The sequence below is a fragment of the Phyllostomus discolor genome, chromosome 4 (genome assembly GCF_004126475.2).
Source record: "Phyllostomus discolor isolate MPI-MPIP mPhyDis1 chromosome 4, mPhyDis1.pri.v3, whole genome shotgun sequence".
Classification (NCBI taxonomy): domain Eukaryota; kingdom Metazoa; phylum Chordata; class Mammalia; order Chiroptera; family Phyllostomidae; genus Phyllostomus; species Phyllostomus discolor.
Window position 1 is genome coordinate 103724765 of NC_040906.2, and position 9739 is coordinate 103734503.

The 9739-nt window shown below is 48.8% G+C and overlaps 2 protein-coding genes across 14 annotated transcripts in view; both read left to right on the forward strand.

Annotated features, from left to right (window-relative positions):
• ATAT1 (alpha tubulin acetyltransferase 1) overlaps positions 1–9739 on the forward strand; it is a 34183-nt gene that overhangs the window by 9893 nt on the left and 14551 nt on the right. For 4 of the 12 annotated variants that reach the window (XM_036023752.1, XM_036023754.1, XM_036023753.1 and 1 more), the window contains 4 exons: positions 1710–1781; positions 1915–2158; positions 4724–4936; positions 5278–5715. In XM_036023752.1, the coding sequence (XP_035879645.1) occupies positions 1710–1781; positions 1915–2158; positions 4724–4936; positions 5278–5452 (704 nt within the window). In that variant the 3' untranslated portion in view covers positions 5453–5715. Of the gene's footprint in view, positions 1–1709; positions 1782–1914; positions 2163–2650; positions 3795–4723; positions 5076–5277; positions 5716–9739 lie in introns of those variants that run through there. The other 8 variants (XM_036023755.1, XM_036023757.1, XM_028509638.2 and 5 more) reach the window with 4 other exon arrangements.
• Positions 5816–9739, forward strand: C4H6orf136 (chromosome 4 C6orf136 homolog). 2 transcript variants are annotated; one of them, XM_028508610.2, is made up of 6 exons: positions 5816–6072; positions 7284–7676; positions 7970–8058; positions 8247–8447; positions 9314–9383; positions 9461–9739. In XM_028508610.2, the coding sequence occupies exons 1-6, from the start codon at positions 6001–6003 to the stop codon at positions 9572–9574; spliced, it is 939 nt and encodes a 312-aa protein (XP_028364411.1). In that variant the 5' UTR covers positions 5816–6000; the 3' UTR covers positions 9575–9739. The 2 variants fall into 2 exon arrangements, with proteins under 2 accessions (XP_028364411.1, XP_035879652.1); XM_036023759.1 differs by lacking the exon at positions 5816–6072 and adding an exon at positions 6603–7067.

Sequence of the window (9739 nt, forward strand, 5' to 3'; positions counted from 1 at the left end):
GGGAGGGAGAGAAACATCAATGTGTGGTTGCCTCTTGAGTGCCCCCAACTGGGCATCTGGCTCACAACCCAGACATGTGCCCTGACTGGGAATCAAACTGGTGACCCTTTGGTTTGCAGTCTGGTGCTCAATCCACTGAGGCACACCAGCCAGGGCTGAACTTGTCAAGACTTTTAACTAAGCAAGCTTACTGGGAGCCTGTTTGACAATTAATGTTGATGGAGCCTCTTGTTGCTTCAGGTCCATAAAAGTAGGCCAGAGTCACATTCCTTTGTAAACCCCTCAGGTTTCTGTCATTCAGCGAGGGACAGTCAAGTGCAGTCAGCCCTTCCATTTTCGGCCAAAGAATATTGACATGAATGGCCCAAAGGGAGAAAGAGAAGGAGAGAAACATCAATATGTGGATGCCTCTCACAAGACCCCTGTGGGGAACCTGGCCTGCAACTCAGGCATATGCCCTTACTGGGAATTGAACCTGCAACCCTATGGTTCACATGCTGGCACTCAACCACTGAGCCACACCAGCCAGGGCCCAAAGTTTAAATATTAGTTTTAGAAGATAATGCTCAGAATTTATAACATTTCCAACCAAATATTAATGAAATTGATCTCAAGAAACTAGACCTAGGAAGTACAGAAATGCTGACTCAGTTCTCCATTTCATCTTCATACACACACGCTCCCTGCCAGTCTGAGCCCTACTCCTTCCTCCCTGCTTCCCAAAGGTGGGGAAGCACAGCTGTCTGTTAGCTATGCAGCACATACTGCACGGAAGGGCCACTCTTCTGAGCTGGCTCTGTGACTAGCTCACACCTCCTCCATGGCCAGGAAAGGGAGGAACAATCACTCAGTCAGCTTCAGCCAGTGCCAGGCACTGAGAGGCAGTTCATTTCCATGAGTTGCTTTGGTTTCCAAGGCTTCCCCCACCCAGCTCCTGCTGTGATGCACAGGCTATGAGAGGGACTGAGATCCAGTAAGGATTGTGAGGACTCAGGACCACAGTTGGGGGCTATGGATAAAGCTTAAATAGATTCACTGAGGTCTCATTTGCTATACTTGATGGAAAACCTCTTGAGGGGGAAAGGGAGGGAACAGGTAGAGTAGTGAGGGAATGAGAAGCAGAGCCTTGGACAATGTTAGCACCCCATTTACTCTCATAACTCCTTTCCAGATATGTTTTCTCCTCATCCTTCTTTTTTCCTAATAAAACTTACATCTCTCCCCATCTTTGTACAAGGAAGAGAGGTTCTGCCCCACCCCAGCCTCTCCTAACCTCTCTAAAGAAATTTCTGATTAACCAAGAACTTTGTCCATCTCATCTAGAGGGACCCAGGGTCCTTATTGGCCCAACTAGGACCATTCCACTGCCCTAGAATCCTAGTGGGGCCTGACAGCACCCACTGATAGTAAGAGCTTGCTTCCCTTGGCCACCCTTCTCCTGTACCTTCTCCTGGATTGTTTCCCCCTAACTCTGCATTTGGCTTACTCCTTCTGGCTCTCCTCAAAAGTGCCCCAGTATTCTTTCTAAATTCCCTTATGGTGTGAGGTGTTGCCACAGAGGTGCTTCTGTGGTGGAGCTGTACTCTTATCCTTCCCCAAAAGGAACTGTGGTGTCGGAGTGGAGGTTTGGGCTCATAGGGGTAGTGGCCAGGAGGATTACAAAGTGTATCTCCAAATGCCTACCTTGCCTGTGTCTTCTTCACCATCAGCTCCAGCCAGGAAGCTGCCACCCAAGAGAGCAGAGGGAGAAATCAAGCCATACTCCTCTAGTGACCGAGAATGTAAGACTGGGGTAGGGTGTCTGGGTTTGGGGTACTCTAACTCAGGAAGAATTCATTCTCTCTAAAGGCTCTGCTTTCTCTTTTCTACCCTAATCTTTGCTGTCTTGCTCTTTAACCTCTTCCCTTTCCACAGTTCTGAAGGTAGCTGTGGAGCCTCCTTGGCCCCTAAATAGGGCCCCTCGCCGAGCTACACCTCCGGTCCACCCACCCCCCCGCTCCAGCAGCCTGGGAAACTCACCAGAACGGGGTCCCCTCCGCCCCTTTGTGCCAGAGCAGGAGCTGCTGCGTTCCTTGCGCCTCTGCCCCCCACATCCTACTGCCCGGCTTCTGCTGGCTACTGACCCTGCTGGCAGCTCAGCCCAGCGTCGCCGTACCAGGTAATAGAAATTGGATGGTTAAGGAGCCTTGAGACTGTCAAAGAATATTAGAAATGGCAAAGGGTGATTCGAGTCAAGAGACATAAAGAAACAGGACAGGTGGATTGGAGAGTATATTGGGAAGTATTTGTGGGAGTGATATGGAAATAAATGACAGTGGGGAAGCAGAATAGGACCACATAAAGTCTAGGGACCCCAGTTTTAGTGAGAGTTGGGAGGAAATGTAGAAGAACTCAGATCCATGAGTGGATGGAACCGAACTTCTAAGTTGGGGGAAATCTTGTGATACTTGCTGGGGAGGTGCAGTGTCTCTGACACTGAGGAACCACTGGCCCCATATCAGTGCTTTGTGTGGCAGCAGCCCATCAAGCAGGCAGAGAATAGGCATCTCTTGTATTTTTCTCCCTAGCTTTCTCTTCATTTCTGACTTCTGTTTTTCTCTCTCCCCCCACTTTCCCTCTCCCTACCTCCTGTCCATAAATCCTTTCACAGCTCCCTTCCCCGCTCTGATGAGAGTCGATACTGACAAACAGCTAACCAGCTGCCATCCCTGGGAGACCTTGGGTGGGCAGAGACCCTCTCCCCAAGAACTCCAGACCTACTCTTCCAATGCTTCCTCTAGGATCCAGTGGAACCTGACAGAATCCATGGGATCCCCTCTTCCCCTTTCTTGGATAACTGGGTTGTCAGGGTCCCAAATGGCCAAATACTTTGCAGTGTTTCTTGCCAGAAAATGTATCCCTTCTCTCTTAACTTGGTCTCTGAACACTCCCAGTCTGAATTGCTGCCAGACTCCTTGGTTGTGCGCTTATACTAATTATCCAGATAAGCACACTCTGGCTTGCTGTCAGACTCCAGAATACCATGGAAGGTCCAAGGGCCTCCACTGCTAGAGAAACCTTTTAAGGAATCTTGTCCATGGAATAAATCCCATATTCACTCTACAGTGTCTACTGGTGGCCCTCATACTGCTTTGTGCTACCTAATATACTTACCTTTCAGCATGCTGATGCCAGCCAGTGAGATCTGCTTCAGAGAACTCCAGTTATGTAGGACAGGGACTTGCAGCTCCAAAAAGGGATCCACTTGACATTGCTGAGCTCCTCATTACAACATGTTTTGTGTATGTGTCAGTGAACCCCTCAGGTGATGTCTGCTTTGGGGCTCTGAAGACTCGCCACACTTCTAAAGACACCACTACTTTCCCCAGACCCAGATTCTGTGAGGGACTTTGTTTCTTGGCAGCAGATCCCGGCAAGCACCCTGGGATCACTCTTTGCCATATTTCAAAAGATAAGTTGAGTCTTGAGGCTCTGTTAGCTCCCAGATCCATCCCTTCCCAGTAGCTAGATGCTGATAATATCCCTGTCTTGTGAGATTGTCTTGAGATGAAGGGGAACTCCTATCTGCCCCCTCCCCCACACCTGTTATACAGCAAGAACCTCTTTCCCTGCTCCATACCGATGGTATAAAACACCCTCCTTCCTCCCTACCCTCTTTGGTAGATCAAGTACTCCCACTATGTTCCCCCAAATCCTTGGGAGCAGGATCTCCCTTTCTCCCTACTCATTCTTCCTTTTTCTTCTCCCTCTCAGTGTTGTCTGAATAAAGTGTGAATTCCTTTGTGTTTTTTAAATGGACATTTTCAATGAAAAAGAAAACACCCGAAAAAAAACAACTTAAGGTCTCAGCTTCATTTGTGTTACCTTATTCCTGGGTTCTAAGGGATCTCTGTCCCTCTCATCTTCCTTACTGCTGAGATCTGTAGATCTTCTAGCAAGGAGTCTCAGAGCTCCCCTTGCAGGATCTGGTGTTCCACCCTTCCCCATCTTCATTGCTGGATCTTCTCCTGTGGATTCTGTCTCCTCTCATGTAGTTGCTGGATCCCTCTGTGTAGGTTTCTATGTCTACTTCCCCATTCCCTTCAGAAACTCTGGCTTTCCCCAGTGATTTCTACCCTTCACCCCAGGCCAGCCCTTGCTGTGATGTCAAGATTTACCAATATCCCTGGGATCCACTGATTGCATTCCTATAACCATCCCCTAATTGGTCCCCGGATTCCTCTTTCCACTCTGATTTCCTGCCTTTCCCCCACCAAACATTTGGACCTCTCCCAAAACAGTCCATGACCTCTGTTGAGTGTCCAACACATTCTGTCACCTCTGCTCAAAGGCTCCCTCCCTTCTAAATCACCTTTGCTACTGCCTATAATTAAGGTAACCATGTTTTCCAAAGCAAACATCAGGGCTCCTTGTCCAACAAATTGGTTTTGTCTATGTGTTTTTGTGGGGGATAAATGCACCACATACTTTTAGCCTTGCTTTTAACATGTTCCAACTAGAAATAGTAAAGCAACAAATCAGGATTGCTCCAGAAAATCTTTGGAGTATCAAATGAACTCCCTCCCCTTTCCTGGGGCCCAGCTTAGATTAAAATCCCCTAGGAAGGATAATTACCTTTCTGTGCTCCTGTGCTATTACTTTTATTCCTCTCCTCTGAGTCCTCTACACCCACTCATCTTTCACCCTGTAGCCTCTTCCCCATCATCTCCCATTTCTTCTACAGGGGGACTCCCCCAGGGCTGGTAGCCCAAAGCTGCTGCTACAGCCGCCATGGGGGGCTGAATTCCTCATCCCCTAACATAGGTAAGTATTCATCTCTCCATATCCTCAAATCAAGTAGGCTATATTCACTACCTTCTCCAGCTTTCCCATACACGTGTGGTATTTCCACAGGCAACCTAGAATGGAAGCTGGGGGAACAGGAAACAGAGAATAGGTGAGGCCTGATCCCCTTCCCTACCAGCCTCCCAGTACCTATCTTCTTTCTTAACATCACTCTCAGCTCCTTCCTCTGAAATCTTGTTCTCCCAACTGGATGCTACCCCCACTTTCCCTCTAAATCCTTCTACAAGCCTGTTTCCACATAAGTTCAACTCTGGTACTTCCCGTCGGCACTGTCTGAGGGGTTTCAAGTTTGGACATAGCACCAATGGTTCCAGCTTCATACCCCCTCATTTGTACTCCTCTATTTAAGAACCAGACAGACTCTGAGACTCTGATCTTAATTCCATTTCAGTACCTCTGTAATCCACTCTCCATCACCCTCCTACCTACCAGGTCTACCAGTGACGAGCAGGTCTTGTCACAGCATGGGGATGGAAAGGAACCCATGCACACAGTTCCTCCACAGGCCCAGGCCCCACCAGCCCAGTATTGGACAATGGCTGGGGACTTGTTCAACGCCAGGTTCATTCGAAAGTTGCAGGAACGTCGCAGCACCAGGCCTTGGTGACTGCAGCCTGTCACACCTTCAAAGTATTATTTCTGTCACTACAGGAGGCAGCCAACGCCCGCCTTCATAATGTATTCATTCATCCGTTCATTCATTCAACAGGCTTTCTTAGCAGTACTGTCTTTTGTATCTTAACGACAGCAATAAAATACTTTTATCACGAGAACTACTGAGAAACTTAACTGTCGTCATTTCAATATCATCCCTCTCACTGCACCCTGTTCAGCCCCATTTTGCCCAGTGTTTTGCGCAAGCGCCCCAAGGGAGTGAGCGGAGCTCGTGGCCGCTAACTTACTGCGCAAGCGCGCCTCAGCAGCCTCTGGACTTCTGGCGCAGGCGCACTTACAGCTGCCTGGGCGCCTCACTGCCTTCCTAGATTCCGCCGCAGTACGCAAGCGCGCAACATCTCCGTTTCCCTGCCCAGTTTCCGAACCCCTCCACCTTTCCTCTCCCCTTCAAGAAGCCGGCGCTGGGGCGCACTCGACTAGTGAGGAGGCCAGAGGCCACAGGCCACATTTGGTAGGCGTGCTCTCTGCTTCTGGAATATCATGTACCAGCCCAGCAGGGGGGCAGCCAGGCGTCTTGGCCCCTGCCTCCGCGCCTACCAGGCTCGCCCCCAGGTGAGAAAAGGGGAAGCAGGCGGAGTCGAGGGGACGGGAAGAGACCCTCTTCAGAGCCTGCACTAGGGGCGGAGCGTGCGACCTGTTCCGCGCAGGCGCAGTTACATCCTATCGCCTGGTTTTACCTCTTGCCGGGCGGTACCTGGAGGGTCCGGGGTCTCGGGGACCAAGGAGGCGGTGCTACCAGCTCTGGCGCGCACGGACCATGAACATCATTTCTGCCAGGTCTGGAGTGGGCAGGCAGGGTTGAAGGTGGGGTGGCAGGGCGCGTCTTTTCTTCGTCTTCGCGATCATTTGTGCCTCGAGGTGATTTGAAGGGCAGGGGGCGGAGAGATTCACAGCCCGCCTCTTGCGCCGCGATTTCGCCCAGGCTTGAAGGCCGACTGGGGGCCCCTGCTCCTAGGTGGGAAAGATAGCCACGCCCCCGGTGGAGACAGTGCCTCGGGACAGAGCCCATACCGCCCACTCGTCTTCCGGAGTGACCCCTCCAGTTCCTCGGGAAGCGGAGGGACTCGGGTCAGGCCTGACTTTGGGTGACCTCCTGCTTGTCCTGGTTTCAACTGTCCATCCTTTCAGTTTCTTGGGCTTGTTTGTGTCATTAGGGGAGCTGGAAATAGCAGCTTATGTTTGTATACTACTTTATAAGTCGTAAAATTTTGTTTACATTTCTTTCGTATAGTACTCATAACTCAGGGTGACGTCATCACCCTCATTTATAAGAGGGCATTTACTGGAAACTGAGGCATAGGGAATGAGAGTGCCTAAGGGTTCCGAATAGTCTTGGTACTCAAGAGAAATGCCTGTTGTTCCATTGGAGTTTTCCTCTACAACATCTATCTCACACACTTAATTGTGGAATGTGGTACAGGCCACATCATTTCATCCACAGTGCAAATAAAATCTGCTATTCGTTCACTTGTTCATTCTTCAAACATGTGATCCTTGCCCTGAGAGGTAGAACTGCTCCCAAAAGTATTGGAATCTTAAATGTAAAGGTATTTGCTAATATTTTGGGGAGATGCTTGTCATAGGAAACTTTCCTCTTGGAGATAGATGGAGGTGAATGCATCCCATTTTTCCTCTAGTCTAGTAATTCCATCGCTTCTGTCAGGAGGAGCAGCGGGATTGGGAGTGTGTTAATGAGCAGCTTGGATGAAGGGCCATTAGGCAGCTGGATTCTTATCTTTTTTGTTTTGGTTCTTCCTCCTTAGGACCAGCTTTCTCCATGGGCTCTGCCATTCCCACCCATGTGGCCCCACTCTATGACTTCCACTTCTCCATCTTCTCTTCTCTGGTCACCTCCAACCCCACGCTCTCCGACTTGGCTGCTTCCCTGGGCTCCCCCACTACCTCTCCAGATCCAGGCCCTCAGCTCACCATGGGTTCTCCCTCCACCAAAGGGGGAGGAGGGACTAGGACCTGAGTTGCATAGTGGCTGCCTGGATGGGCTTAGGAGCCTATTTGAGGGACCTTCCTGCCCCTATCCTGGGGCTCTGATATCTTTCCAAGCCCCCGTGACTGCCCGCCCTTCCCCTGCCACTCCATCTGGAGATCCGAGTATGGAGGAGCACCTGGCTGTCATGTATGAAAGACTGAGACAAGAGGTAAGTCAGTTCAAAAGTGACCTTCATCCTCAGTGGGAAGGAATGCAGGTAACACTTGGAAATAAAGGATTAGTCAACTAGATTCTTTCCTGGAACCACAAGGCACACATAGAAATAAGTTATAAACATTTCCCAAGGAAACAATAACCCTAAGTGTGGATTAAAGAAAGTTAAACATGGCATGGAGATGACCTTTCACTCAGAGAGGAATAAGGAAGCACTAAAAATAGAAAACTGAGAAATAGGATCATCTTTTCTTTCCCACTGGGTTGATGCCTCCTTCTTCCACCTAGCTTCCCAACCTCTTCCTTCACTCCCATGACTACACTCTCTACTCATCGGATGTGGAATTCATCAATGAGATCCTGAACATACGTACCAAGTGAGAATCCAGCCATGGGCATGGTGGTGGGGAAGAAAAGGATCCAGTGCTATGTATAATACTTGACCCTTTCAGTTACTGGAGAAGGTACTAGGCTGCTTCCCTACAACTGTTTCCTATTCTTCAGTAGTCAGTTTGGTTTTCTGATTCTGCCATCATGAGATTTCTTTTTCATCCTTTCTGCACAGGGGTCGCACATGGTATATTCTGTCACTGACCCTCTGCCGCTTCCTGGCCTGGAACTATTTTGCACAACTTCGGTTGGAAGTTCTACAGTTGACACGCCACCCTGAGAACTGGACCCTACAAGCCCGTTGGAGGCTCATGGGGCTACCCATCCACATGCTCTTTCTGCGTTTCTACAAGCGTGACAAAGAAGAGCTTTATCGGTAAGAGTAGTGAAGATGGACCCACACACTAAAATCCATTTCTTAATTGTACTGTTTTCAGGTTGATGGTGTGGTGTCCCAGAAAATCCTTCATCTAACTGACTTGGCTGCAGCTTCCCTGAGCACAGGGATCTTATTGTAGTCTATTTTAATATAACAGAAATAGGGACTTTGAGTACATTAGGAAATCTCTGAACTCAGCTTCTACATGTATATTAACTGGCACATAGTAGGTGTTCAAATACTTATCAAACAAATGAAAATTTCTGCTGATGAGCTCTCCTTCCCAAGAGCATGCCCACATCTCTCCCTTCCCTCTATTCTCCCCCAAAGGCACACATCTAAAATCTAAAGGACACTAGGAGACTTGCAACTAGGGGAACAATGGGCAGTGGTAGCTCATCCCAGGCTAACCCCCTGACCCTGTCTGTCGCCAAAGCCACCTTTTCTGACTGCCCATCTAGGCTCTCCTATCACTTCTTCCATCCTAAGTCCTTCCTTGTTTCACTGTGTCTAGCTTTAATACACATATTCTAAAAATCAAAATAAAAGAATCCTGCTTTTATAAGTTGAGCCTCACAACCTTAGGTAAAGTACTTGGCCAGTTTCTAAGTAGGAATTCCCAAGACATTGTTAGGCTTGCCGTACACCAGTGGCTTGTAAACTTTGCTGCACAGTGGAACCATTGGTGCCAGACATTCTGGTTTAATTGAAACAGAATACAACCTGGGCATCAAGGTTTCTCAGAGTTCCCCAGACAAGCTAACATGTAACACAGTTAAGGAACTACTAGTTTAAACAAATGCTTGAATTAAATTTTGGGATCTGTCAGCTTACCCCTCAGTAAGCCTCTCTTCCTTCACCAGGACCTATGATGCCTATTCCACCTTCTACCTGAATTCCAGTGGCCTCATTTATCGCCATCACCTAGACAAAGTGAGTCCCAGGGCTGAATGTGGTAGGATGAAGGGATAGCACATCCTTCTAACTGGTATTAACCTTTCTCCCTGCAGCTGATGCCTTCACACTCACCCTCAACACCTGTGAAGAAGCTGCTTGTGGGAGCCCTGGTGACTCTGGGGCTGTCAGAGCCAGAACCCAGCTTACGCCTGTGTCCCAAAGCCTGATCCAGGAACTGGGGTGGGGGCAGCACTGAAAACTTTGCTATGCATATGAGGAGGTGGAAGCAGCCAGCTTCTTCCCCTCTTCTCTCTCCTTCCTTCTTATCTCATGCTGTGTAAAGCTGTTGTGTAATTTAATTTGTAAATAATAAAGTCTAAGTGAAAATATGA

Bases quoted from the DNA above. Each gene is read 5' to 3' on its own strand.
- C4H6orf136 (XM_036023759.1), top strand. From the start codon at position 6,930: ATGTGGTACAGGCCACATCATTTCATCCACAGTGCAAATAAAATCTGC. The intron at 8,448-9,313 runs GTAAGAGTAGTG...TTCCTTCACCAG, and splicing joins GACAAAGAAGAGCTTTATCG to GACCTATGATGCCTATTCCA. The intron at 9,384-9,460 runs GTGAGTCCCAGG...TTCTCCCTGCAG, and splicing joins ATCGCCATCACCTAGACAAA to CTGATGCCTTCACACTCACC.